The following is a 27,855-nucleotide window of genomic DNA, read 5'->3' as shown; positions in this document are numbered from 1 at the left end:
AAGAGCCTCCGAGAGAATCCGCGTGAGGCCACGCCTCCCTCTTCTGAGGCGGGGCTTCGCCAAACCCATCCCCTGGGGGGAGGCAGCCTCCGCCCTCTTTCCCCGCCCCCCTCATCTGGGCGAGGCCGTACTTTTCCGTACAGAGCAGAGGTGCCAGGCGGAGAAGACCAGTGTAAAACCCTGACAGTTTTGGGATGGTGAGACCCACCCTGATCTGCATTAAGGATGAATCTTGTATGAAAATGGAAGAAATAGCTAATGCCACGCGTCTGCAAGCTTCATTCTTCACCTGTACTCTGGAGACGACTGCATTACAAATCTTAATATTATTGTGAAGATTAAATGGAATCATACGTGGAAATAAGCTAATAGTTACTGAAATAAACTCAACACATGGTGGCTAGTGTTACAGGGTATCCTGAGAGGTTTCAGATAGGAAAGAAGAAATTAACTTTTATTCTTTCAATTCTGTAACAGTGCACAACACAGCCAGTTTCCCATTCCCAGAATCCTACAGGATTTTCTCTTTAAGACTATCTAGATCTAGACCTATCTAGATCTAGATATCTCCCTATTTAAAGACTGGGCCGGAAGGTCAATCCCCAAGAACAGATCTAAAAAATACACACACACACACACACACACACACACACACACACACACATACAAAACAGGGGTGCCTGGCTGGCACAGTCAGTGGAGCATGGGACCATTGATCTCAGGGTGGTAAATTCAAATCCCACATTGGGTGTAGAGATTCTTTAAAAATAAAATCTTAAAACAAAACCCACAGTTACTTTTCAAAATTATTATTATTACATACACTATTATGTATATTAGGAATCATCACATCATGTCTGCGAGGTGTTTTTCTCATTGTATAAGGAGACTTTATAGGAGATATAGTTTTCTCGCTGCATAAGGAGACTTCAAAGAAATGACTTCTCACCTGTAGGCTGCTTTGTATTACCTCCTCAATGATGGGCATTTCGCTGTATTACTCATTGGCAAGTTGGTCAGGAAATGAGAATTTTGATTGGGTGAGCAGAGGAAGGGAGGGAGGGAGATAATTTTGAAACCTAGTTGGGGCACCAGGGATTAAGCAGTGCTGGAAGGATCACTGAAGTAAATTGGGAAAGTTTAGTAAAATATTCTTGATGGGTAGTGAGAAAGAAGTTTCCAGAGGAATCATATGGATAGTCTCTTTCAGAGATACTTAGAGGTGCTAGATGCCCATGGAGTCAAAGAAAGCCTGACTGGATTTTCAGACTAGATTACATATTTACACTGGGGAAAGCGGAAATGACAGGAAGAATCCCTGTGGTTTTTGCTAAAGATAAGATTTGTGAGATGGGAGCAACAAAAAGGAGTGTTGATCCTCAAGAAAATAAAACCATCTGGATTTCCATTTAAGAACACAAAGAAAGTTCTGGAACTACAGATTAGACACGAGACGCATAAAGACTTTGTAAGATTTTAAAACTTTTGTTCCTACATTTGTTCTTCTTATGATCTGTGTGTTTTTTTCACAGTCACTGGAGGAAAAATTGTTACGCAAGTAAGGCTCTTCAATAGCATCCCAGCTAATCAGTTACCTAAGTTAAACAATCAATGCTGTGGGACTGTAGTTTTAATGGAAATATCAGAGATTGTGGTGGTATTGTTGAACGGTAGTTTGAAGGAAAAGTGACACTTGGGTGGTCCTGAAGGCGAGAACTTTGGGTTGTTGGAGTATAGAGCATGGCATTGTATGCAAGGCTGGAGACAGGACAGGGACAGAGAAAGGGAGGCAGAAGTTATATGGAACTGTCACTGAATTCCTATCCAGTTCCTCAAACTCCTTTCCTTCCTTTTTCCACCTCACTGGAATAGTGGGACCAGCCCAGCTCCTTCACTTTAGGATTATATCTTCTTGCTGTACTATCACTTCTGTTTCCTGCCTCTGTGCCAGGCATCACCTTGCAGCTCCCCTAACCACTTTGGGAACTGGCCCTTTGCCAAAATCATAGTTGAGTTCATTTTAACAGCCAGAAGCCTGGGAGTGCTTTCTAGGAAAGCCTTTTAGCTGTGACTGAAGTGTCATGAAAAGGTATATATTAAGGATGGTTAAAATCATTTCAGTGGCCCAGCAGACACTTTGTGTAGTCAACTGTATGGCTGACTGCAGAAGGAGGATTAGAAGGGCCTTTCCTGACCCTTCAATGGACAAGTAAGAAAACAAAGAGTCAGAGAAATAAAATGATTTGCTCAAGATTACGTGGCTATTAGTGGCATCACTGAAACAGAAAATTAACATTCTGGTCAGAGCCTAAGATAAAGGCCGGGAAGTGGAATTTCAGCTATGTCCACCCAAGAGGCAGGAACCAGAAAGACTGGAAGCCTGAGTTTTATTTTGTATGGCTATGTGTTGTGATGTGTTGCAGGTTGGGCATTTCAGAAACAAATGCTGATAGGAGTTATTAGGAATCAATACTGGTGAAAAGAAAGGACAGCAAGCAGAATTGGCCAGAGGAAGCATTCAAATTGTGATACAGGTCTGACAAGCCTTGGTCAACTTGATGCATAGCTCAGAGAAAGCATCTCTCTTTAGAGCAGCCCACTTCAGGCAGAACTGCCTCATACTTTATATCTTGCCCCACTCAGTCATCTGATACAGTCCGCCCCAGAAAGGGCAGGATCGTGGGCAAGAGGCCTCTCTGCAGCTAGAGCTGACAGCTGGACTGCACTCTGTCTGGGTGGCACATCTCCATGGCTATGAGGGTGTGAATGTGTGCCTCTGTGGCCACATGGCCTCTTGTCACTGAATTGGCTTCACTCTTCTTTCTTTGAAGGCACATTGTCTCTCTTCTCCATGTAACTTGCTAAAAAATACAGCCACTCCGCAACTCCAAGATTTGTATATCCTCAGTGCATAAAATCATGGAGACTCTTGTCTAATTACAAATATCTGGGGGGAAAAAATCTGATTGGATCAGCCAATTAAGGAAGGTAGGGGAAAGCACTGGGTTTAAATCTCCTTTGCCAGTAGCTATGTGACCATTCCAAGTCTCAGTGAATATATTTATGAAGTAGAGATATTTATACTTATTTCACAGAGCTAATTTGAGAATTAAATGAGAAAGTGTATGTGCAAGAGCTTTGTAAACAGTAAAGCATTCTACAAATATGAGTATTACTTTCTTCATCCTACTATTAATTTTGGAAGTCCTGCTGATGATAGCTTTGTTTAATTGTTTTCTCTTTCAGATCACGGAGGACAAAGTTGAGGTAATCAAATCCCTGGTTCTTGGCCTATTTTTCTCATGCGTGACAACCCTCTCCTTAATATTGTCACTATTTGTACATCCCTACTGTCATTACCCTGCCCCTCACTCTTATACATTTGATATGGCTCCCTATATATACACATGTCTTTGTGAAATACATAGTATTGTTTTATCATATGCATCTTTTTAATAGCTTCTGTGAAGTATAATTCACATGAAATAAAATACACCTATTATAAACATACAATTCAATAATTTTAATTTTAAATTTTATAGCTGTGCAACCATCACCCAAATCCAGTTTTAGAGCATTTCCATGTACCCACCCTCAACCCCAAATTTCCTTTTTCCCATTTGCAGTGAATCCCTGTTCCCTTCTCCAGCCCCAGGCAACCATTGATGTACTTTCCCTCCCCATAGATTTGCCCTTCCTGGAAATTTCATATGAAATAATACAACATGTGGTCTTTTGAGCCTGGCCTCTTTGATTTTGCATAAAGTTTTTGAGGTCCATCCATGTTGTAGCATGTATCAGTATTTTATTCCTTTTTTAAAAATGTTTTACTGATTTTTGAGAGAGCACAAGTGGAGAAGGGCAGAGAGAGAGAGGGGGACAGAGGATCTGAAGTGGGCTCTGCCCTGATGGCAGCAAGCCTGATGTGGGGCTTGAACTCACGATCCATGAGATCATGACCTGAGCCAAAGTCAGACGCTCAACTGACTGAGCCACTCAGGTGCCCCAGTAGTTTATTCCTTTTTATTGCTGAATAATATTCCATTGTATGGATATATCACATTTTGTTCATTCATCAATTGATGAGCATTTGGATTGTTTCTAGGTTTGGTATAATGAAAAAAATTGTTTCCACATTCCCATACGTGTGTGTGTGTGTATACACACACACACACACACACACACACAGAGTCTCATTTCTCTTGCGTAGATACCTGGGAGTGGAATTTCTAGGCCATATGGCAAGTTTATGTTTAATTTTTTTAAGTTTATTTATTTATTTTTGAGAGCGAGAGGCAGAGAGAGAGGGAGACAGAGAATCCCAAGCAGGTTCCACACTGTCAGTGCAGAGCCTGATGTGGGGCTTGAGCTCATGAACCTTGAGATCATGGCCTGAGCCAAAATCAAGAGTTGGATGCTTAACCAACTGAGCCACCCAGGCTCCCTTATGTTTAATTTTTAAGAAATGGTCAAACTGTTTTCCAAAATAGCTATGCCATTTTACATTCCTACTGGCAACGTATGAGGGTTCCAGTTCCTCTCCATCCTTGCCGACACTTGGTGTTTCTTGTCGGTCTTTTTGATTACAGTTGTATAGTCATATCTCGCTATGAATTTAATTTGAATTTCTTTTATAACTGATGATGTTGAGCATTTTTTTCATGGGCTTACTGGCCATTTCTCTGTCTGGATTAGTGAAATATTTATTTAAATCTTTTGCCTATTTTTAATTGAGTTATTTTTTATTGTCAAATTATAGTAGTTCTTCATATATTATGGATAAAAATCTTGGGTAGATAGCTACCAAGATATTCCTTAATGATATAAAACTTTCCCAGATTATCCAGGATTGGTCTGTGTTACCGACAGCATACAGAAGTATATTGTGTTGCTCCTGAGCCTAGGTTTGAAAAATGGCTGTGGTTACTCTTTCAGGCAATTGCTCTCTCTCTTTCCCACTTCACTCTGGGGGAAGCAAGCTATCATGTTCTGAATTGCCCTACCAGGAGGGCTCATGTAACAGTGAAGTGAAGTGTCCCTCCAAAGTTCATATGTTGAAACCCTAACTCCTAGTACCTCAAAGTGTGGCTATATTTGGAGATAAGTCCATTAGAAAGGTGATTGACTTAAACTGAGGCCATTCAGGTGGAACCTAATTCAGTATGACTGGTGTATATCTAGAAGGGGAAATTTGGACACAAAAAGATCAGGGATATATGCACACAGAGAAAAGACTATGTGAAGACACAGCAAGAAGGAGGTCATCTACAAAGACAGGCCTCAGAAGAAACCAAACCGCCAACACTCGATCCTGGACTGCCAGCCTGCAGTACTATTAGAAAATAAGTTTCTGGGGGCACCTGGGTGGCTCAGTTGGTTAAGTGTCCAACTTCAACACAGGTCATGATCTCACAGTTTTTGAGTTTGAGCTCAGTGTCAGGCTCTGTGCTGACAGCTCGAAGCCTGGAGCTAGTTTAATTCAGATTCTGTGTCTCCCTCTCTCCGTCTCTGCCCCTCCCCTTCTTGTGCTCTGTCTCTGTCTCTCTCTCTCAAAAATAAACATTAAAAAAAAAAGCAATTTTCTGTTATTTAAGCCATACAGTTTGTCTGATATTCTTACAGCAGCCCCAGCAACAACCAGCAAGGAACTGAGGCCTGCTAACAGCCATGTGAGTGAGCTCAGAAGCAGATTCTCTAGTTCTAGTCGAGTCTTGACATGGCTGTAGCTCTGGCCAACAGTTGCACCGATTCCTCACATTCAGAAAATTGTGTGACATAATAAATATTTAATGTATTAAACTGCTAAGTTTCGGGGCAGTTGCTACACAGCAATAGATAATACCGCGTCCTTGTATGGTTTGCAAACGTATTCTGCCAGTATATGGCTTGTTTTTAATGTTCCTAATTTTGTCTTTTAAAAGAGCATAAGTTTTACATTTTAATGAAGTCTAGTCTATCAATTCTTTAAATGAATTCTGCTTTTTGTGTCATACTAATAAATTTTTGGCTTGCCCAACACCCCAAAGATTTTCTCCTATATCTCTTAAAAGCTTTATAGTTTCAGCTCTTACCTTTAGATTTATAATCCATTTTGAGTTTTTTTATAGTGCAAATTAATTGATTTATTTTTCGCAATTCTCTTCTGATCCAAGCACCATTTGTTGGAAAGGCCATCCTTCCCCTTTGAATTGCCTTGATATTTTGTCAAAAATAAGTGACCACAACCGTAAGGATTTATTTCTGGACTTTCTATTCTGTTTCATTGATGTATATGCCTATCTTTGTACCAATACCACAAACTTCCTTGACTACTGCAATTTTTTGTTTAGTTTTAAAACTGGGTAATTAAGTCCTCCTACATTGGTTCTTTTTCAAAATTGTGTTGGTAAGGATTGTATAAGAGATAGAGGTGTTAAATTGCCATGTTGTACACCTGAAACTAATGTAACATTGTGTGCCAACTATACTCAAAATATATATTTTTTAAATGTGTCGGCTATTCTTGGTCTTTTGCATGTCCATATAAATTTCAGGGTGAGTTTATCAATTTCTGCATAAGAATTTGCTGGAATTTTGACAGGGATTGGGTGGAATATGTAGATCAGTTGGAGACGATTAGCATTTTAACAATAGTATGTCTTATAGTCCATGAAAATGGAATGTCACTCATTCATTTAATTTCACTTAACAATGTCATTGTCAGATTGTCTTTTAATTTTTTTAAGACAAGCTGATATTTTATTTAGGAGATCTCATATATGTTTATGACAGATGTTTGTCTGTAGCTCTCTCTTCTTGTAATGTTGTCAGGTTTTGTTATCAGGGTTCTTTATGCTTTCTGGGAGAGTTCCCTAACTAATTTCTACCTTGCTGATTTGTTATTTGATCGTATCCAATCTTAGTCCATCCACTAAGTTCATTTCAATCACCATATTTTTCACAAATATGTATAAAATATATACAGCAGTTTATCCAGCTTATTATTGCTTCATATTGCTAATATTCTCCGTTATCTCTTTGGACATTACTCATTCAAATTTCTTACTTAAAAAAAATCCATTAATTCTGCTCTGCTAGTACAAATTGTCCAGTTTTCTAAGAAATTTTGGATTATACTCCTCAGATACATTAATATTTTCCCCTGTGATCTCATTTTCACTTGGGAATATCAGCAACTTCAACTGTAATTCATACTTGAAAGGGAGGCTCAAAATCCTGAGACTTGGATTATGATCCTGATTTTTTTTCCAGGTGGCGGGTAAGGAGGAGAGTGGGTAGAAAGCTTCTGGTGTTATAGCCAGGGTTCCATTAGAAAGAATCTGTTCATCCATGAGGAGAATATGCCCCTCAGGCCATCTCCCAGTACGCCTGCTTTTGCCATCGCTCTCAAGAGCTACTGTGTTCTGTGGTATTACCCAGAACCCGGGGTAGAAGGAAGAGAACCTGTTGCAACCCAACCTGTACGTATAGTTATCAGCTTCCCCGATGTTATGCCACCTCCATTGGCAGGTGTTCAGCTGGCCCTGCTGTGTTATGCCCATCTCGAGTTGGGGTGGGCTGTGATCCACCTAGGGTAATGTGGGTAGACAAGAGCACACCCAGAGGTACTATTCCTCTATTCTACCCCTGTTCCATCTCCATTAGTGTCCATCTATGACTCTAGGCCTTTCTTTCCCCACTGCAATGGGCCCCAACTCACTTCCCTCTTCTGCAGGTTTCTCAGACTTTCTGAGGAGGCTCCAAGATTCATTAGCACCCTCTCACTTATATAACATCTTCAGGATTAGCCTTGGGAACTCTAGGAGATAATAGTGTTATTAATTTGCTATCTTTTCAGGAGCTGGATTTCTCAGATAGAACTTTAAAAAATAGGGATGATAGTAACTTTCTGAAATGACTTCAGAGGTGTCCCAAACACCCTTCTTATGGGCTTCCCATGATATTACTCAGTTTTTTCCAGGATGTAAGATGTTTCATTATATTCACAAAGGTTTCGTTATATTCACAACTTTGAGGCAATGCAGCAATTCCCACATACTTTTCCATGGACTGTTGTATCAGCATCAAATATGGTGTGCTTGATAAAAAACAGATTTCTGGGTCTTTCTGTAGAGGTACTTAAAATGGAGACAGCTGCTGGAAAGTCTTTTAACTACTGTCTCTGTGTATACTTACGATGTGTCGTCATGTTTGGGAACCAGTGGGTGAAGGCATTACAGTTACATTGGCCAACATGATAGCCACTAGCCACAGTGGCTACAAGCACTTGGAATGTGGTTAATCAAATTGAGATGTCCCGTAAGTATAAAATGTTCACTGGATTTCAAAGATTCAGTACATTACAAAAATGTTAAAATATCTCATTAATAACATTTTTATATTGACTACATGTTGCAATAAAAATATTTTAGATATATTGATTATGCATATTATATTATTAAAATTAATTTTACCTGTTTTATCTTTTTTTTTTTTTTACTTTTTTAAATGTGGCTATTAGAAAATTTTAAATTACATGTGTGGCTCATGTATTTCTATGGGACAGTGCTGTACTAGAAGAGGTTGTTAGAATTCAAATTCCAATTAGGTGAGATTTAGATAATGTAAATATTCAAGAATTAGCTAAGTGTGGTAGTTCATTTGTTAATTCAGTTAATAAATATGTGTCTCCTCTTTGTTCAACCTGCAAGCCTGAGCATCTTTGCAAATCATAAGTTTGATACTAACTCCTCAAAATGCTTTAATGTTTAACTTGCTCTTAGGATAAAGAACTAAAGCTTTATTATGGCCTTACAAAGATCCCTCATAATCTGACCCATATCTTCTCTTCGACCTCATCTCTAATTACCTATCCTTCAGCCAGCAAAAGTAGGCCCGGCTTTCCTAAGGAAGCATTCATTAGGTGCTCCTTCTCCTCTCTGCTGGACCTAAGTCACAGTTTGTGTGTGTGTGTGTGTGTGTGTGTGTGTGTGTGTGTGTGTTTCTTTCAAAGCACTTGTTTCACATTGTAATAATATACTCATGAATATTTTCATTTGCTTAGCATCAGTTTCTCTGCTAGATGGTAAGCTCATCAAGCACAGGGACCTTGCTTTTTTGCTCAGTTTGAATTGCCAACTCAGAGCATAGTCTCTGGTTCACATTATGCAATAAAACATGAAGACATCAAGGATGTGAACACCTATTTGCATCATACGCTGTGCCATTCTGGGTGATTATAAGCATTAACATCTATACACTGCCTTTAGGGAGGTCACCATCTAGTGAAGGGAGACAGGCATGTGAAGAGCAATAACAACCCCAGTGAAGCAAGTGTAGAAGACAGAATATGACCTAAAGGGGAAGCAGCATGCATTCCTTTATGGGGAAAGTTAGGAAAGTTTTTCCAAGGAAAACTAACTTGAAGAAAGAATAGGAGGTGGCCAGGAGGACAAGGAGAACTTACCAGGCACAGGAATGAAAACATGTAGTGTCTTCAGGGAACATTAGATAAGTTAGGTATGGCTGGAATGTATTGACTCTGATGAATAAAGAAGGTGAACAGGATGACAGGTAATAAAAGGCCCAGTCACTGTGGCCTTCTAGGCCTTCAGAAAAGGCCTTGAATTTCTTTATTCCATAGGTGATCAGGAGCCAGATTCATTTCCTCAGCTTGGGTTCTAAGATTGGGACACAGAAGTAGGTGATCAGAGAAGAAACCATAGGTTGGTTCTGGGTATGATTATTCTATAGTGGGGGAGCATGACATACTGTGATTTGTATGGGCCTATTATTACAACACAGATGATTTGTTTCCAAAGAATTGGCTGCATCTATTATTGGCAAAGGCACTATTTGGATGAAACAAATAAATCATGATTCAGGAGGCTCAATCATAATTGATGAGCCTTTAGAAGGATCCAACAATTGGGTCATTACTATTAGAGGAATCCAGGACCTAATACAGAAGGCATAACTATTTGTAGCAGAGAAGTATGTGGAATAGCTTTCTAAAAAGATTTTAGAAAAAAAAATTGTAAAAAAAATTTTATTATTTATTTATTTTATGTATGTATTTTATTTTCTTTTAAACACCTGAACCCAGAAGGCAGCAAGTTTTACCAGCCAGAACAACACTTGGTTATAAAACAAAACTAAATAAAGTCTGATTGTTTTAATTTCTCAATTCCAACTATGAAACCAAAAACATTTTGATATCTAGTAATTAAGTTTTGTTCACATTTTTTTTATTTTTTTCATTGTAGGAAGACAAAAACTATAGTATTTTTCTACGGTATACTGAATTGTGTAGGAAATATTTGGGAACAATTAAAAATTATTTTAACTGAATCTTTTATACCATGTCTGGGCATTTGTTTTGGTAGTTAATGGCTTACCCTCTTTTACAAATTGAACTGTTCCAGTGAGAAAAATTGAATGTAATATCAATAAAGTACAAATAAAGTTTTTATATTCTAATAGTTGAGAGAAATTTTTATCCCTTCATGAAGAATGGTTTTTTTTTCATGAAACTGGATTTCCAGTGTTTGCTTGAAGAAATTAGAAATTTTTTGAATTTCAACTCTAAATTTGTCCTAAACTCGATACCTAATAAAATCGAGTTATTTTTAATGGCTTGTTACTGAGATCACTTTGCACTTATGTGCAGTCCTAAAATTCCACTGCTGGGTACAGCTGAGACAATAGCTCAGATTCCCCACTGGTCACTCTTCTCTAGAGGTGCCATTTTTCTAATTTAGCTTTGAATTATACCAGGACTCTGAATCCAAAACCCCCAAATTGCATAATTGTGTACCCAGGCTGAGGTGACAATGACTTAATCATACCTTCAGAGCCAATTACTATGTAGGTCATGTTGAAAAAGTTATGCTTGAATAGGGCAGGGCACAATACATTGAAGGCTTAGCTTACATTTATTTCTGAAGCTATAAAAACTGCTAGTCTTGTATGGGAGGATCAAACTTAACATTTTAGTCAGAAAATGAGTTATGCTGAGGTGCCTGCTGCCAAACCCCATGTTTCTACTTCTCAGGCCATTTCTGTGCCACTAGCAACATTCCTTCTCTTTGTTTATTGTAGTCATCAAATAATAAAAACTTATTTTCTACAGAAAGAACTACTTATATGTTTCATTCCAGGCAAAAAGCAGGGATAGATCTAGGTTTTGTGAAGCCTAAGGCTCACACAATTTAGGGTCCTCTTTACGGAAAACAACTAAAAATTACTATACTATCTGTAAACTTTACAAACATAAATGCCCATGTGAAGACATTTTGAAGGCCACTTTGGGACCCTAAAACTTAAATTTATTAGCTTCATGGTAACTTTGCCTCTATAAAAGCATATTTTAGGTGACCTTGAAAGAGGCAGGAGATGACATATTACATATGGGGAAAAAAAATATGAATGATGACTTCTCAACACAAACAGTAGAGGCCAGAGACATTAGATTGACACATCCCAAACTGCAGAAAAAAATGCAACAAAGAATTTTATCTTTAGATAGACAAAACACTCTTTAAAGAAAAAAAAAAAACTTCAAATAAGCAAACCCCAAACTGGTAGCATTTTTCAACAAAAATGATGACATTATAGGACAGTAGAGGCATCCTTAGAAAGAAAATGCCTGACAATCTGGACTTCTATACCCAGTGAAATTGTCCTACAGACAAAATTGTTTTTAGACAAACAGAAAACAGAGAACTTGTTAAAGAAATACTTGGGGCGCCTGGGTGGCTCAGTTGGTTAAGCGTCTGACTTTGGTTCAGGTCATGATCTCACAGTTTGTGAGTTTGAGCCCCACGTTGGGCTCTGTGCTGACAGCTCAGAGCCTGGAGCTTGCTTCAGAATGTGACTCCCTCTCTTTCTCTGCCCCTCCCCTACTCATGCTCTGTCTCTCTCTGTCTCTCAAAAAATAAATAAACTTAAAAAAAATTTAAAAAAAAGAAATACTTAAGGGAGTTATCCAGAAGGAAAATTCAAGGAATAAAGGAAGAAAAGTACAAGAAAGTATAAGTTGGTAAATAAAACGAAGTAAGTATTGTCAGTTTAAAATATCAGAAAATAAAAATATCCTATAGGATTCTAAATATGTGCACAATTAAAATAACTGACAATAACACTCCAAAATGTCTGAGAGATAGATGGAATTAAAGTTTTATAATATCTGTGAGTTGTCTGGAAAATAGAAAAGTACTAATTTATGTAACCTCATTTACCAATCCAAAGGAGGGCAAGAAAGAAGGAGAAAAGAAACAAATTAAACAGATGAGACAAATACAAAAGAATAGTAAAATACCAGGTTTCAATGCAAATATAACAGTAATTACATTAACTAAATAGACTAAATACTCTAATTAAAAGTCCAAAATTCTCAAAATAGATTAAAAATAAACAAAAATATAACCAATCATATGCTGAGTGTAACAGATATGCCTAAACAAAAGGATGAAGAGAGGTTAAAAATAAAAATATGAAGAAAGATATACCATGTAGACACTAAAAACAATAAAGAATTGGTATGGTCCCAAGAATTTACACCATAAAAACTGGCTAACACTATGAAGTAAGGATTATTTCTCTTTTCACCCTAGAGAGCTAGTTATTAAACATTTACCAGCATACCTCTGGATAAAGCTATGGTAAATTTGAACGCAACTAATTACAAGTATAAAGCAAAAATGTGGGAGGTAAAAGGAGAAACAGCCATATACATAATCACAGTTGGAGATTTTAACACACTTACTTCCTATAACCAAGAGCAGACAAAAATAAATTTGCCCAATATAGATAAGGAAACAGAATTAGTGACTTAACCAAGTACTCAAAACCAGTAAGTGAGAGGGTTAGAACTGAATTCATGTTTTATGCATCTAAATCCAATATTCCTTCTGCTCTGGTTTTATATTACAAATAACATTTATGATATTTATTTATAATGACCACTGTAATTCCTACATTAATATATACAAATGGGGAGAAAAGGAAGGCACATTTTGTAATTGTATACTGTTACAGTTGCACCTTATTTTTAGAAAGGCTTTGTATTTATTATTAAAATATAAAATGTATTGTCACAAAACAAATTATGGGGATGGCCTGGCTTCAAAATAGATGAATAACTTTATTAAGGAATTCACCACAATGTCCTTTGGTGATAACTATCATGGAGCTTATCATTGGAACACTTAAAATCTTTAATGATGTTGATGACGATGACACTGTTGCTGATGAAGACAATAGCAGCTTTATGCCAGGCAGTTTTATACTTTCCCGTGTCAATTTCTTGAATCCACTCAACCACCCAGTGAGAAAGTGTGATAGTTAATTTTATGTATCAATTTGACTGGCTATCGGTGCCCATATTAAAAATTATTTCTGGGTGTGTCTGTGAGGGTATTTCTGGGTGAGATTAGCCTTTGAACCAGTGGATTTAGAGAAGTAAATTGTCCCTCTACCACAGTGTGAGTGAGCATCATGCAATCCACTGAAGGCCTGAATCAAACAAAAGGCAGAGTAAGGGAGAATTTGTTCCTTTTTGCTTTGTCTGCTTGCTTGAGTTGGGACCTCTCATCTTCTGCGGCCCCCACACTGTATTTTAAGCTATTGGCTCCCCTGGTTCTCTGGCCTTTGGACTTTACCGAATTACATCACTGGCCTTCCTGGATCTCTAGTTATAGATAGTGGGTTGTGGGAATTCTCAGCTTCCATAATTGTGTAAGCCAATTCCTTGTAGTAAATTTCCATAAAAATATAAAATAAAAATATTTTTTATATTATACATTTATAATATTACATGTATGTTATATATAAAATCTCTATCTCTATATCTATATTTCCCATTGATTCTGTTTCTCTAAGCACCCTAATTCATACAGAATTTTACTTTTATTATCCTCATTTTGCAATGAAGAAACTGAGACAATGAAGAATATATAATATACCCAAAGTCATACAACTAATCCACTGAGTACTCTTAATCACTATACATACTATACTGCCCATGATTACGTTAATTAAAATGTGCTTTAAATTTAATATTTCAAAAACAAAAAAAAACAAAGTAAGGTATTTCTATTTTAAGGTATTTCTATATATATTTCTTAAATGATATCTAGGAAAACTACTTATGTCTCTGAAATACGTTTTTTGGGAGGGAAACAAAAGGTATAGCACATAGACTGAAATTAGAGAACAAACTGGTTTCTTTCATTTAGAATCAACCTACCTCCACACCTTAAAAAAAAAAAAAAACACATTTCTGAGGCATCTGGGTGGCTCAGTTGGTTAAGTGTCTGACTCTTGATTTCAGCTCAGGTCATGATCTCATGATTCAGGAATTCAAGCCCTGCGTTGGGCTCTATGCTGCCGGTGTGGAACCTACTTAGGATTCTCTCTCTCTCTTCCCCTGTCTCTACCCCTCAGGCATTCTCTCTCTCTCTCTCTCTCTCTCTCAAAATAAACTTAAAACAAAACAAAAACATTTCCATGTTCCTCAAGCAGGATATCAAACATTTTTGCCATAGCCCCATTTAAAAAAATTGTGGTTTATTGAGGAGGGCACCTTTTGGGATGAGCACTGGGTGTTGTATGGAAACCAATTTGACAGTAAATTTCTTATATTAAAAAAATAAAAAATAAATAAAAAAAATAAAAATAAAAAAATTGTGGTAAAATGTACAACATAACATTGGTCATTTTAGATAAGTTTAAGCGTACAATTCAGTTGCATTAAGTACATTCACATTGGTGTGTTCCATTGTATGTACACACCAAATTTTGTTTATCCGTTCATCTGTTGATGCACATTTGGGTTATTTCCATCTTTTGGCTATTCTGAATAATACTTCTATGAACACATGTGTACAAATATCTGTTTGAGTCCCTTCTTTCAATTCTTTTGGGTAAATACACAAAGTAGAATTACTGGGTCATATGGTAACTCTATGTTTAACTTTTGAGAAACTGCCAAACTATTTTCCACAATGTTTGCACCATTTTACATTCTTACCAGCAGTGTATAAGGGTTCTGCTTTCTTCACATCTTCACCAACCCTTGTTATTTTCCTTTTTTTTTTTTTCTTTTGGATAATAGCCATCGTAATGAGTGTGAAGTGGTATTTGACTATGGTTTTGATTTGCATTTTCCTAATAACTAGTAATGTTGAGTATCTTTTCATTTGTTGGCCATTTATATATCTTCTTTGGAGAAATGTCTGTTAAGTCCTTTGCCCACTTTTTAATTAGATTGCTTGTTTTTTGAGTTGTAGGAGTTTTAAAAAATATATTCTGGGGTATTAATTCCTTTTTCAGATAGATGTTTTGCAAATATTTTCTCCCATTCTGTGGGATGTCTTTTCACTCTCTTGATAGTGTCCTTTGATGTACAGAAGTTCTTAATATTGATGTACTCCAATTTGTCTTTTACTCATTTTGAATGTGCTTTTAGTGTCATATCCAAGAAATAATTGCTAAATCCAATGTTGTGAAGACTTTCCCCTATGTTTTCTTCCAAGAGTTTTATAGTTTTAGCTCTTACATTTAGGGCTTTGATCCATTTTGAGTTGTTTTGTATATGATACCAGATAAGGGTCCAACTTCATTCTTTTACAGGTGGATATCCAATTTTCCCAGCACCATTTGTTGAAAAAACTATCTTTTTCCCATTGAATGGTCTTGGCACCTTCGTTGAAAATCAGTTGACCATATATGGGAGTATTTATTCTGTGCCATGACTTTATTTTGTACAAATAGGAAATAAGCCCTGTAATCCTTTTATAGGTATGTAACAGATGCTTTCCAATAATGTAAACGTACAGAAGGACTATTCCAGAGAGCCATGATATGTAATAAAAGGATATGGTTGGGGTGCCTGGGTGGCTCATTTGGTTAAGTGTCCGACTCTTGGTTTTGGCTCAGGTCACGATCTCATGGTTTGTGAGTTCGAGCCCCTGGGAGTCTGCTTAAGATTATCTCTCTCTCCTTCTCTTTGTTCCTTCCCCACCATCTCAAAATAAATAAATAAACTTGAAATAAAAAAGGATGTGATCACAGAAGAAGAAAAACAAATACCACCAAAAAAGATTTAAAGCATATTTTTTATTATAGATAAGTAAGTATGGTTTGCTGTGGCTAAAGATATGTTTATAATGAATGTATAAGCTTTTCTATATACCAAAAGGTATAATATTTCTCTTTTAATACTGACCTAACATTTCTCTGACAAAAAGGGAAGTCTGAATGGGCTGAGCCTATTTTAAATGGCTAAAGACTTTTTTTTTTTTCTGAATGTTGCTTTAAAGACTGGTAAATTGAATTCTTTTAGATCCCAACACATTAAATTTAAGAATAATGAAATAAAGTCAATGAATACTACAAGACATGTAATTCCTACGAAGCAGAAATAATGGTTTTTATAATTTAAAACAGCAGCAATTTCAAAAGATTTGCTGAATTAAAACTTTACAAAATATATATATACATAGTATCATTCCAGATGATCATGGATTTTTAAAAATAGTATATCACAACCCCAAACTCTAACCCAAACCTACTACTGGATGTAGCTGGCTTGTAATATTTTTTACAACAATTTAAAAAATAAAAACAAAAGAAACCTCCCAATTCTCTTGTGCATAAGCACAGGTTACAGTGCGCTGGCTTTGCTTCTATATCCACAAAGAGAATTTTAAAATAGAACAAGGACTTCACATAAATAATGTTTCACTTGTTATTAAGTATGTAACCAAACAAATTAAAATAAGTACTAACAACCAAAACATGTCTTGATGTAACCAGTACATACACTCTTAAAGGATGACAAAGACGAAAAAAGAAATAAAATAGTCTATGAAAGCCACAAGCACCTTGTTTTAGAAAGAGCACCAAGCAACACAAAAAGGCAACACGTAAGAGGTAGTGTACCACCGGCTAAGATGTATATGCCCATCGGGGACCTGAATACAGCTTAGTATTTGGGAAAATAAGACATATTAGACTGTGGCTTGTAATTTTTAGACAGAAGCATTGCACATTTGGGAGCATTAGCCAGTATTGCTTCCATAGTGCTCTGCAGCTCCAGCTGTCTAATGGGTACTTTGCTCTCAGTCAAAAAATATAGGATACCCTGAAGAATTCCATGTTTATAAATTTTCAGTTCTAGGGAATTCTCTAAGAAAGCACAGATCAATATAATTTTTAAAAGAATTAAATACTTTATCAATTATAGTCCTTTAAAAATGCCTTTTCTCCTTCTTAGGAGGAAATCTTTTCTTCCTGAGATTCTTTAAGATTTAGCCAATGCTTTATTCCATGCATTTCACAATGATAGTATCTTTCTGTCTATATTTTTCCCTCTGCAGCAATTACCTGGCCAACAGCATGAATTCTGAACTAATTCAGAAACCTTAGAGAAAGCATACAGAACTGCTTTCAATGTAGTACTTCCTTTCAGTTTTGAGATGAGGAAGTTTTTGTACTTCAATTACTGGAAGCTGATTAGGGTCCTGGGTGTGAAAAAGGAATTTTGCCTTATGCCAGCTGCCATCTTGAATCTGTAAAACAAGAACAAAGTGCTTTGATAGGTAATTGTGTCATTAGCAATCATTCTCGGCAGACAATGCCCTTCACTGTCAACAGTGCAGCTTAGTTTAAGGGTTAGAGCTAATGAATAGGAAGTCCCTAGAAAGTAAGTGCTGGCACAGAGTTAAGTGCTCAGTGGTTAACAATCACTATGACTAATTGAAGACATGGTTTATTCTTTTCTCTAAATGGCAGTATGTGTTCTGATTTTTCAATCTATGAGGCTAAGGCTTCTGCTTCTGCTCTCTGTGGATGGGTACAAAGGCTGTTCCTAATATTCCTAATATATTCCTAATATAAGTAACACCCATCTGCTCTGTGTTCCTTTACTTGGGACTGATTCTTCAGGATGGGCATTCTTCTTGGATGAAAGGCAATGAGCTATCTCAACCTTTATGTACTTTAGGTAGGAAATAACCAGAATTGCTTCAGTCAGAAGCAAATTATAATTATGTAAATCATCTTTTAGCTTTCTTTATTGCCAGTCTGTGGTTACTGTTTATATAGTTTCTTTCCTCTCCTCTTTCTAGGCCTTTCTGTTTTTCTTATATACTATATGCTCTTTTGTTTCTGATAAATTTTACTATGGAACAAAAACACCTGATGATTACGATTCAACAAGATAAAATAAACACAATTGACTAGTTTTGTGAAGCTTTTTATTAAGTTTATTCACTTACTCATTTACTGAATTATTATATAAATTTTATTTTTTAAAAATTTTTTTAATGTTTATTTATTTCTGAGACAGAGAGAGACAGAGCATGAGGAGGGGAGGGGCAGAAACAGAGGGAGACACAGAATCAGAAGCAGGCTCCAGGCTCTGAGCTGTCAGCACAGAGCCCGACGCGGGGCTCGAACTCACAGACCGCGAGATCATGACCCGGGCTGAAGTCGGACGCGTAACCGACTGAGCCACCCAGGCGCCCCTATATAAATTTTTTTTTTTTTTTTTTTATTTTTGGGACAGAGAGAGACAGAGCATGAACGGGGGAGGGGCAGAGAGAGAGGGAGACACAGAATCGGAAACAGGCTCCAGGCTCTGAGCCGTCAGCCCAGAGCCTGACGCGGGGCTCGAACTCACGGACCGCGAGATCGTGACCTGGCTGAAGTCGGACGCTTAACCGACTGCGCCACCCAGGCGCCCCATAAATTTTAAAATTAGAAGGATCCTTAGAGATTATTTAAGCTATGAATTCCATGTACTAGTCATTAGCTTGGTGTTATAACTAGAACTAGAGTTCAGTGGGGGCGCCTGGGTGGCGCAGTCGGTTAAGCGTCCGACTTCAGCCAGGTCACGATCTCGCGGTCCGTGAGTTCGAGCCCCGCGTCGGGCTCTGGGCTGATGGCTCGGAGCCTGGAGCCTGTTTCCGATTCTGTGTCTCCCTCTCTGTCTGCCCCTCCCCTGTTCATGCTCTGTCTCTCTCTGTCCCAAAAAAAAAAAAAAAAAAAAAAAAAAAAAAGAACTAGAGTTCGGTGTGTAAGACACCATTAGATTAACTCGTTAAGTCTTTCGAGCAATATTTATTGAGCACTAAGTACAGTTGACGCAGTTGAATAAGATTCAATCCTCTACTTTCTTACAGTGCTTGGGAAATATGAGGATGAATAAATTAGTTCTGGTGTTTGAATACTAGCAGCTTATACATCTAGTTGGAGAGAGGGGAAACACAAACAAATAGACATAACACAAGACACTATGCCAGAAGTATAATATAAATAATGTAGACAGCGAATGCGGAATTCCTCATTTCCCACTGAAGTACTCAGGGGAAGCTTCATGAGTTCAGAATTCAGAACTTAAGATGGGCTTTAACGTATGCCTAAAGTTGCCACTTGGTTAGAGAGGGAGAGAAGGCATTTCAGAGAAAGGTAATGACATGAATAAAAACAAACATACAAACAAAAAAACAGTTGGAAAAGTAGAAGATGGTTGCAAAAATAAGCCTAGTGTGGTGTTTTAGTGCACAGATTTTGGCCTGGAACAGACTTTGATAGAAATCCAGGTACAACCAGTCTCTTTACATACAAAATGTGAAAAATAAAAACCTCACACAGTTGTGAGGATTAAATGAGTTTTCAGTTAAAGTACCTACCAGGATGGTGTGGCATGGGCTTTGGAGTTAAACACACTTGGTGTTTATTTCTTAGTCTTCACTAATTAGCTGGATGACTGGAGCAAGTTATTTAACCTCTCCGTGCTTTCACTTTCTTATTATTAAGTGAGACTTCTTTACAAAGCTGTTATAATTAAATAAAATAATGTATGTAATACAGGGTACTTGCCTATATAATAAAGCCCTGATAACTAGTAGTAGGAATTATTGATGTTATTATTATTGTTGTTGTTGTCATTATTTCTCCTCCTCCTCCTCCTCCTCCTCCTCCTCCTCCTCCTCCTCCTCCTCCTCCTCCTCCTCCTCCTCCTCCTCCTCCTCCTCCTTCTTCTTCTTCTTCTTCTTCTTCTTCTTCTTCTTCTTCTTCTTCTTCTTCTTCTTCTTCTGTCAGTTTGGTCTTAGCTTTGGGTTGACAGTCAATGAAAGCCCACACTAGAAATGTAGGTTGGGGCCCGACTGTCCTAAGTGCTAAACAAAGACCTGATAAGTTTGGATTGTATTTCAGAGATAGTGAGTCACTGAAAGTTTCTGGAAAAAAACTGTAAAAGTTAAATGAAATTGTTGGTAATGTTGATCTCTGCTTATAGAGATGAGCTGTATGTTTGCCTCTCATTTTTCAAATACTCAAGCCCTATTCGTCTGAAAATAAAATGTTGTGAAAAAGTAGAGTCCCTTGGAAATGGTAAGAGATGTTAAATCACTAGCACACAAGAAAAGGAAACCGAGCTACTTAAAGCCATTAACGATACGTATATAAAGTGGATGTTGGGGCGCCTAGGTGGCGCAGTCGGTTAAGCGTCCGACTTCAGCCAGGTCACGATCTCGCGGTCCGTGAGTTCGAGCCCCGCGTCAGGCTCTGGGCTGATGGCTCGGAGCCTGGAGCCTGTTTCCGATTCTGTGTCTCCCTCTCTCTCTGCCCCTCCCCCGTTCATGCTCTGTCTCTCTCTGTCCCAAAAATAAATAAAAAACGTTGAAGAAAAAAATTTTAAAGTGGATGTTATTCTCTGTAACAGGGTCAGGAAACTCTTCTGTAAAGGGCTAGTAATAAATGTTTTAGGTTTTGTGCACCATACAATCTGTCACATTTATTTAACTCTGCCATCATAGTGTGATAACAGCCATAGATAATAAGTAAATAAACAGGGGTGCCTGGGTAGCTCAGTCAGTTGAACAGCCAACTCTTGTTCAGGTCATGATTTTGTGGTCCTGAGTTCAAGCCCCGCATCAGGCTCTGTGCTGACAATTCAGAGCCGGGAGCCTGCTTCAGATTCTGTGTCTCCTTCTCTCTCTGCCCCTCCCCCACTCACATTCTCTCTCTCTCTCTCTCTCTCTCTCTCTCTCTCTCAAAAATGAAAAACATTAAAAAAAGATTAAAAAATAAGTAAATGAACAAATGTGGCTGTGTTCCAATAACATTTATTTACAAAAACTAGTGGTGAGCTGGAGTTGGTCTGTGGACTATAGTTTGCCGCTACCTGCTGTATACCACATCTTTTAAAATTATAGATTTTTTTCATAAATTTGTTATTTAACTTTAATAGGAAAAATGGGCTATGATTCAAATATTGTTTGGTAGGGCCGGCCAATCTGCAAGTCTGCCCACATTTGGTATCGGGTGTAGCGACTGACAAAATGAAATACAACTGACTTGCCTCTATAACCTATCTTCCATGAAATAATGAGATGTGGAATCATAGTGGGGAAAATATATGGAATAAATCTACTTATATGCTCTGTCCATCTGGGTGTAATATAATTATTCAAGATGAGGAACAAAAATTAAATCTATGTATTAACACCTATTTTGCATATAAAAATCCATGGATGACCAATGTGTGTGACAAAAGTTGACGAGATATAAGCAAATGCTTGATTCTGAAAAATGTAATTTTATTACAAATTGGGGACATTAAAACTTACTACCCTTCTGGATCTTCAGTTTCCAATTAAGGTCTTATTCTGATTATTTTAATTTTATGGTCTTGCAATTTAATGTTAGTTATACTGAACAATTCTAAAAATGCCATCCCTTACCTTGCAGTCATCTGAAAGCACCTTAGGTTCAAGTAGAGTGTTTTCTTCAAAAATCTGGCCATTCCATCCCTTGAAGCCAATAGGTAATCCTGAGCCACTTGACTGAGCACTTGTCCACACTGGTGTGTTTAGACAGTGAATAGTGATGATATGGGTGGCTTCTGAGCTCAGTAAGTGAAGGAAGTTCATCTGGACTTTTCCAACTCCAAACTCCAACTAATGTCATAGAAACAATATACAGGTTATAAGATGTGGCAATTGATAAACTTATCATTTGGGGGAATTTGAGGAAAGTCCTTGGAATGCAGCCTTGAGAAAACTACTTTCCTTGGCATTTAAATGCCAGTCAACAGCGTGTGACTGAACCACTGGCTTTTGCAGGGGTGGGGAGCAGGGAATCCCTGATTTATAGCATTTTCTGATTTCCATGGTGTAAACACTCCTACCATGCCTGATTTCAGGATATCATGGTGGTGTCACTGGACATGGAGTTGGAAAGAGATACAACTCTTTCTGGATGAGTCTGTATGAGCCAGCTTCAGCATACCATTAGACTACTAGATGTGACAAAAAAAAATTATAATTTTTATAATGTTATCTAAAATGCATTAATAATTAGTTGTTGACTAATAATTTTTTCCACAAAAATCTGAAATTGTGTATACTTTCCTTGCAGATTGTTTTTGGAGTTTCCATAGATAAGTTAGAAGTTGCAATAATAACTTGTTGAGTAATTTTAATTATGAGAGCTTTTAAAGATCAGGATAGAATCTTCTTTGTGTTGCCGGCCCCTAACGCAGTTACAGTCATACAGCAAATCTTCGGTAAATGTTTATTGAAATGACTGAATGCATAACAAGTATTAATAATAAAGTCAACAATATAGAGCAAAATTAGAGCAAGGCGGTCTGATCGCATATTTCCCAGGCTTGGGCAAGGAAAGAGATTTTTCCTTTTTTTCTTTTTTTAATTTTTTTTTAAATTTCTTTTTGAGAGACGAGAGAGACAGAGCAGACGTTGGGGAGGGGCAGAGAGAGAATGAGAACAGACTCTGAAGCAGGCTCCAGGCTCTGAGCTGTCAGCACAGAGCCCGATGCAGGGCTTGAACTCACAAACTATGAGATCATGACCTGAGCCGAAGTCGGATGCTCAACCGATTGAGCCACCCAGGTGCCCCAAGAGATTTTTCTATAGTTTTTGACATTATTATTTTAGCAATATTCAAGAAGAGGTATGGTCATAACATAAGTGAACAAAAATGGTGTCTACAAGGAATTTATATGAATTTCCAAACATGAAATTAGAAAAATATCAGTTATGAGGTAACAGAGAAAGAAAAAAATAAAACAACAATCAAAAAAGCAAAAGGAACAGAGAAGAAAGGCAAAGGAAGGTCAGTGAGGCTGAAAACATGGAAGGATCATCATAAGGAACATTAGGGTTTAAGTAGTAGTTCAGTTTCCTTTATTTTACAGGTGAGAGTCACAAGCTTGTAAACTATTTAAACTTTCTAAGACTTAGTTTCTTTGTTGGTAAGGTAGCGTATAACACTGACATGGCAGGGATGTTATAAGGATTTAAGGAGCCACATGTCACTTACCTAGCACAGTGCTGGCACAGAGTAGGCTCTTTGGTGCCATTTGCCAGGTTAGTAGAGGAATAGAAACTAGAACCCAGGTCCCTGATTCCAAGTTTACCATTCTTTCCACTACCTGCCCAGTCTTTCTCAGGTTGAGTTTACAGATAGGAGAGATGGGAGAGCTGATTCAGTCAAGGAAGGAATTGGAGTGCAGTTCCTTCACTATTCCTGTCTCCTTTGCACACCCTTCCCAGTCCCCATCTTTCTTCTGTGATAATCCAAATAAACATTCTGGGCCAAATCCAGGGGAGTGAGTATGATCATGCAGATATTTTGCAAGTAAGATTATCATGCTGATCTTCATCAGAGGAACATGGATTCCCTAGGAATGGAAGAATCTTTCCTTCCTCTGCTTTGAGGTTAGTAATAATGGTGAATACCTACTGAGATGAACTGGTGAAACACCCCGGTTAATGAAGAGGGATATTTTAGGAAAGGGTAGTCTAACAACAAGCAGTGTAGAGATTAACAGACTGCACATTTTACTTGCCGCCTCTTTATAATGGACCAAACATACAATAGGCATGTGTATCCATTCTTTGTCAATGAGAAATAAGTTCTTGGTAATAATACCAAACTTGTTTAACCAGAAAAAGAAAAAAAATGCAGTTTTGATTTCTTCAGTATTTGTTATGTGTAGAACTAAGCTTTAGGTTTTATAAGTGCTTGTTATAATCTCCAGTATCATACCAAACTAACTTTCATTCATTCTATTATACTTAAAAGAAGTTTTAAATAATAGTCAATGGATATTTAAGGCAGGTTCTTTTGTGCTAAATCACCAAAAATAGTAAGCTTTGTGGCAACATTCCTCTTTTAATGATATCATTTTCAGAAAACTTTAGGTAACTGATTACTAATTACAAACACTGGGGATTTTCTAATGTGTATGTATGCATAAAAACATATGTTCCAGGGGCGCCTGGGTGGCTCAGTCGGTTGAGCGTCCGACTTCGGCTCAGGTCATGATCTCGCTGTCCGTGAGTTCGAGCCCCGCGTCAGGCTCTGTGCTGACAGCTCAGAGCCTGGAGCCTGCTTCGGATTCTGTGTCTCCCTCTCTCTCTGACCCTCCCCCATTCATGCTCTGTCTCTCTCTGTCTCAAAAATAAACATTAAAAAAAAAAATTAAAAAAAAAACATATGTTCCACATTTTTAAAAGGAAATTCAAAAAGCATAATCAGTAGAGTAAGCCATGATATGTCAATCATAAAAGATATCATCAAAATGTCAAGATTCACTAGAATTACTTTTTAAAAACAAAAAATTTCTTATATGTGGTAGAGAATGATACCTTGCTTCCATTCATAAAATTCACAATTATTTAAGGTTACAGAATTTTAAAAGTTATGTTCCCTGAAACTGGGCAAGTACTCGCATGTGTTCTACAATTCAATACATACCTTTGTTACAGAAACGGGAGATAAACATGTCTGACCACCAGCACTGAAATTGCAGAAAACCTCAATGGCATCTGAAGGGCATCCAAGATTTGGATCAATCCAGTATTTTCCTATTAATTTATTGTAAAACACAAAAATACTTAAATGCCATACTAAAATCTATTTGAATCATCATTACAAATTATCATACTTTAAATATACATTTTTATAGTCTTAACTGTAAAAAAACTTAGAAGATTATAAAGATATTTACATTTAGTCAATGAATGAAAGCTGCAAGCATTATATAAAATTGATACCAAAAATACTGTATTTTTCACATGCCTATCAACTTAAGGGCAGTTTATAATTTTAACAAAAAATGGTATAATGGCTGAATTTATTGCCTCTTTTTTTTTAAAGTTTATTTATTTATCTTGAGAGAGAGAAGGAGAGAGAGACAAGCAGGAGAGGAACAGAGAGAGGGAGGGAGAGAATCCCGATCAGGCTCTGTGCTGTCAGTGCTGAGCCTGATGCAGGGCTCAAATTCTCAAACTGAACCATGAGATCATGACGTGAGCTGCAACCAAGAGTCGGATACTTAACCAACTGAGTGATCCAGGCCCCCCTACTGCTTTCTATAGATGAGACCATCAGCTTAAAGGAATCGTCTAAAGTTACATAGTTAACAGAAAAGTTGCAGTTAATGTGGTATATGTGTATATGTCTGTTCTATGTGATTACAGAGTTTAAAGAAATACATACTATATACATGTACCTGTATGTTAAATGGAAACAACTTCAATCTCCCTGAGGTAAAATATTACCTTTATGAATATTGGCATAAAATTAATAAAACATTCTTTGTTTTCAAACAAAAAAGGTACAATTAAATGGTTATCTTTTTTGTGGTTTCTTCATCAGATTTGCAAGTGAGAAAAACTGAAGTCCCTGTAGCGAGTGTAAACCTGCCAACCTTTGCCTTCACTGACCGCTCAGCAGAATCAAAAGGAGTCTTGAAAGTCAGTCTACAGGAAATTCTCAGGCTGAAGAAGGATTGATCTAGCATCTGAGTTCCAGAGTAACGGGCTCAGAATATTGCAGGAGCACCTTATTCTAAAAGCAAAGACTAAGAATTTTTGAATGAGAGATAGCTCTGCTTTCTTGCATTAAAAAGGCAAGACAATCAAACAGTACTTGTCATTTCTTCAGTAGCGAGGAATCCTTGTCTTTCTTACCCTATTGCAAAGATTCCTCTACCGCAACCTGGGCTTCCTCTGGTCCATTATTTTAGATTTCCAGAACATCTTCAACAACTCTTTACTAACTCTACTAATCTTTGAAAATGCATACCTCCTGAATTGGTGGCTCCAAAAGTAGGGACTCTGTTGCAATGTTTTTCAAATTTTAGTGGCATTAGAAACATCTGTTAAAACACAGGTAGCTGGACCCCATCCCCAGAGTTGCTGATTCATTAAGTCTGAGGCAGGCCTTGAGAACCTGCATTTCAACAGTATCTAACTCTGGTCCAGGGACATTTGAAGACCTACTGATCTATTAAGATATGGAAGAATTGGGTGAATGAAATCCTATCCTCTGCCCCCCCCCTTTTTTTTTATCTTTCCCTCAGAATTTCAGACATTTTGTAAAGGTTGTAGAAATTAGTGCTGGATTTTTTACCAGGTTCTAGAGTAGGCTTCTAGTCTTATCTAATGAGGTAAGCACATAATCTTCACTACTCTCTCTTGTCTTCCAAGAAACCTTTTCCTTCTACTATGTGAGCTAATAAGTTCCTTATAAAAAGTTTTCCATCAACCAAACTCTCATTGTTATATGGGGAAGAATGCTTTGAATTCAGGTATTATGCTGTACAACGGTGAATTGGTAGGGACTTCATAATTTTTTCAGGATACGTTGAGCTATAAATGAAGCACCATACCATAATATGTCTTTTGTAGGCCCAAACGTTCTAACCCAAAACTGGCTCTCCCATGGGCACAGCACTTCCTTGCAGCTCTTTCAAGTTCTGCCACAGCCTCTATTATCTTTGTGTTTGGAGTAGGGAAGGTGTCTTTCTTGCCCTTCACTGCCACCTCCGGACCATTCTTCCTATATTTTTCCTAAAACAACTCCATGGTAAAACTACTGTCATTATATTACATCATCCATTACCCCTTCCTCTTGCCAGCCACTTTCTTTGAAGATTTTATCATTGGATGGCTATTACTTTCATAAAATATACTTATGACCTAATTCTTGGTGACACGGATGACTTGGGTGACACTTCCAATACCCTGGCCTCTCAGTTCCTTGAACTCTTCTGCCAATGTTCTCGTACCCTTCCCCTGCTCCCCCTACTGCCCCATTCACTTTAACCCTCAACTTCCCCAAGCCGTACCCTAGCCTTTGTCATTATCTACAAACTAGAATCCTGCCATTATTTCACCTCTTCTCTTTTGAACCCATTCTCTATTGTCCTGACTCCTATTATTCTTCCATCCTATCAGGACCTACAATCCATCGATAATATTTTTTTCATGATTTCTCATAATCATGTGTTCGATTCCCTCCCTACCCAAGTAAAACCCACAGATCTTTACTAAAATTACTTCCTTGGAGACTTCCATAACATCCCTGCCCTGCCACAATTCATTGTGCTTGCCTTATAAAATCCCAACCTCACAGAAGTCCAATTTTCACCTGTACCTGCACAGCTAAATGTGGCTGAAGAAAAATACAACTATGTGGACTGGACTCACTTTAAATTCACATGTTTGTAAGACTGCCAGACAACAACACCATGTTTCCCTAATTAGTTCCCTCTGTTGCTCTCCTAGTTAACTGTTTGAAACCTTCTCTTCTTCTCTCGCCTTTGTTATACCCATCCCTTCACCTTTATTCTTGAGTGATAACCTTTCAATGTCACTGAGGCAACTGAGGCAATGTGAAAGGAGCTTACAGAACCTCCAGCTACCACATCTCCTTACCTATCTGTGCTTGCACACATATATTCTGCCTTCCTTCTTATTATCGTGAATCGACTGTGTTCCTATGGAAGGCTTGTCTATTACACCTTCAGTTTCAAATTCTTCCTCTCTTAATTTT

General features: G+C 37.6%; 1 protein-coding gene and 1 long non-coding RNA gene across 6 annotated transcripts in view; one reads left to right on the top strand and one right to left on the bottom strand.

The window, feature by feature from the left end:
• The first annotated feature begins 10 nt into the window (after positions 1 to 10).
• LOC131504447 (uncharacterized) lies at positions 11 to 25,964 on the top strand. The gene is made up of 3 exons (XR_009257997.1): positions 11 to 197; positions 3,247 to 3,267; positions 25,675 to 25,964. It is a non-coding gene; the product is annotated as an uncharacterized LOC131504447 (long non-coding RNA).
• Positions 16,079 to 27,855, bottom strand: part of COL24A1 (collagen type XXIV alpha 1 chain) — a 403,184-nt gene continuing 391,407 nt past the window's right edge. For 4 of the 5 annotated variants that reach the window (XM_058716741.1, XM_058716742.1, XM_058716743.1 and 1 more), the window contains 3 exons: positions 24,772 to 24,881; positions 21,732 to 21,947; positions 16,079 to 17,552 (listed from right to left, as the gene is read on the bottom strand). In XM_058716741.1, coding sequence (XP_058572724.1) covers positions 17,406 to 17,552; positions 21,732 to 21,947; positions 24,772 to 24,881 — 473 coding nt within the window. In that variant the 3' untranslated portion in view covers positions 16,079 to 17,405. The remainder of the gene's footprint in view (positions 17,553 to 21,731; positions 21,948 to 24,771; positions 24,882 to 27,855) is intronic. The other variant, XM_058716744.1, reaches the window with a different exon arrangement.

The sequence above is a fragment of the Neofelis nebulosa genome, chromosome 2 (assembly GCF_028018385.1).
Source record: "Neofelis nebulosa isolate mNeoNeb1 chromosome 2, mNeoNeb1.pri, whole genome shotgun sequence".
Taxonomy (NCBI): Eukaryota; Metazoa; Chordata; class Mammalia; order Carnivora; family Felidae; genus Neofelis; species Neofelis nebulosa.
This window is presented reverse-complemented; position numbering and strand designations above follow the sequence as displayed.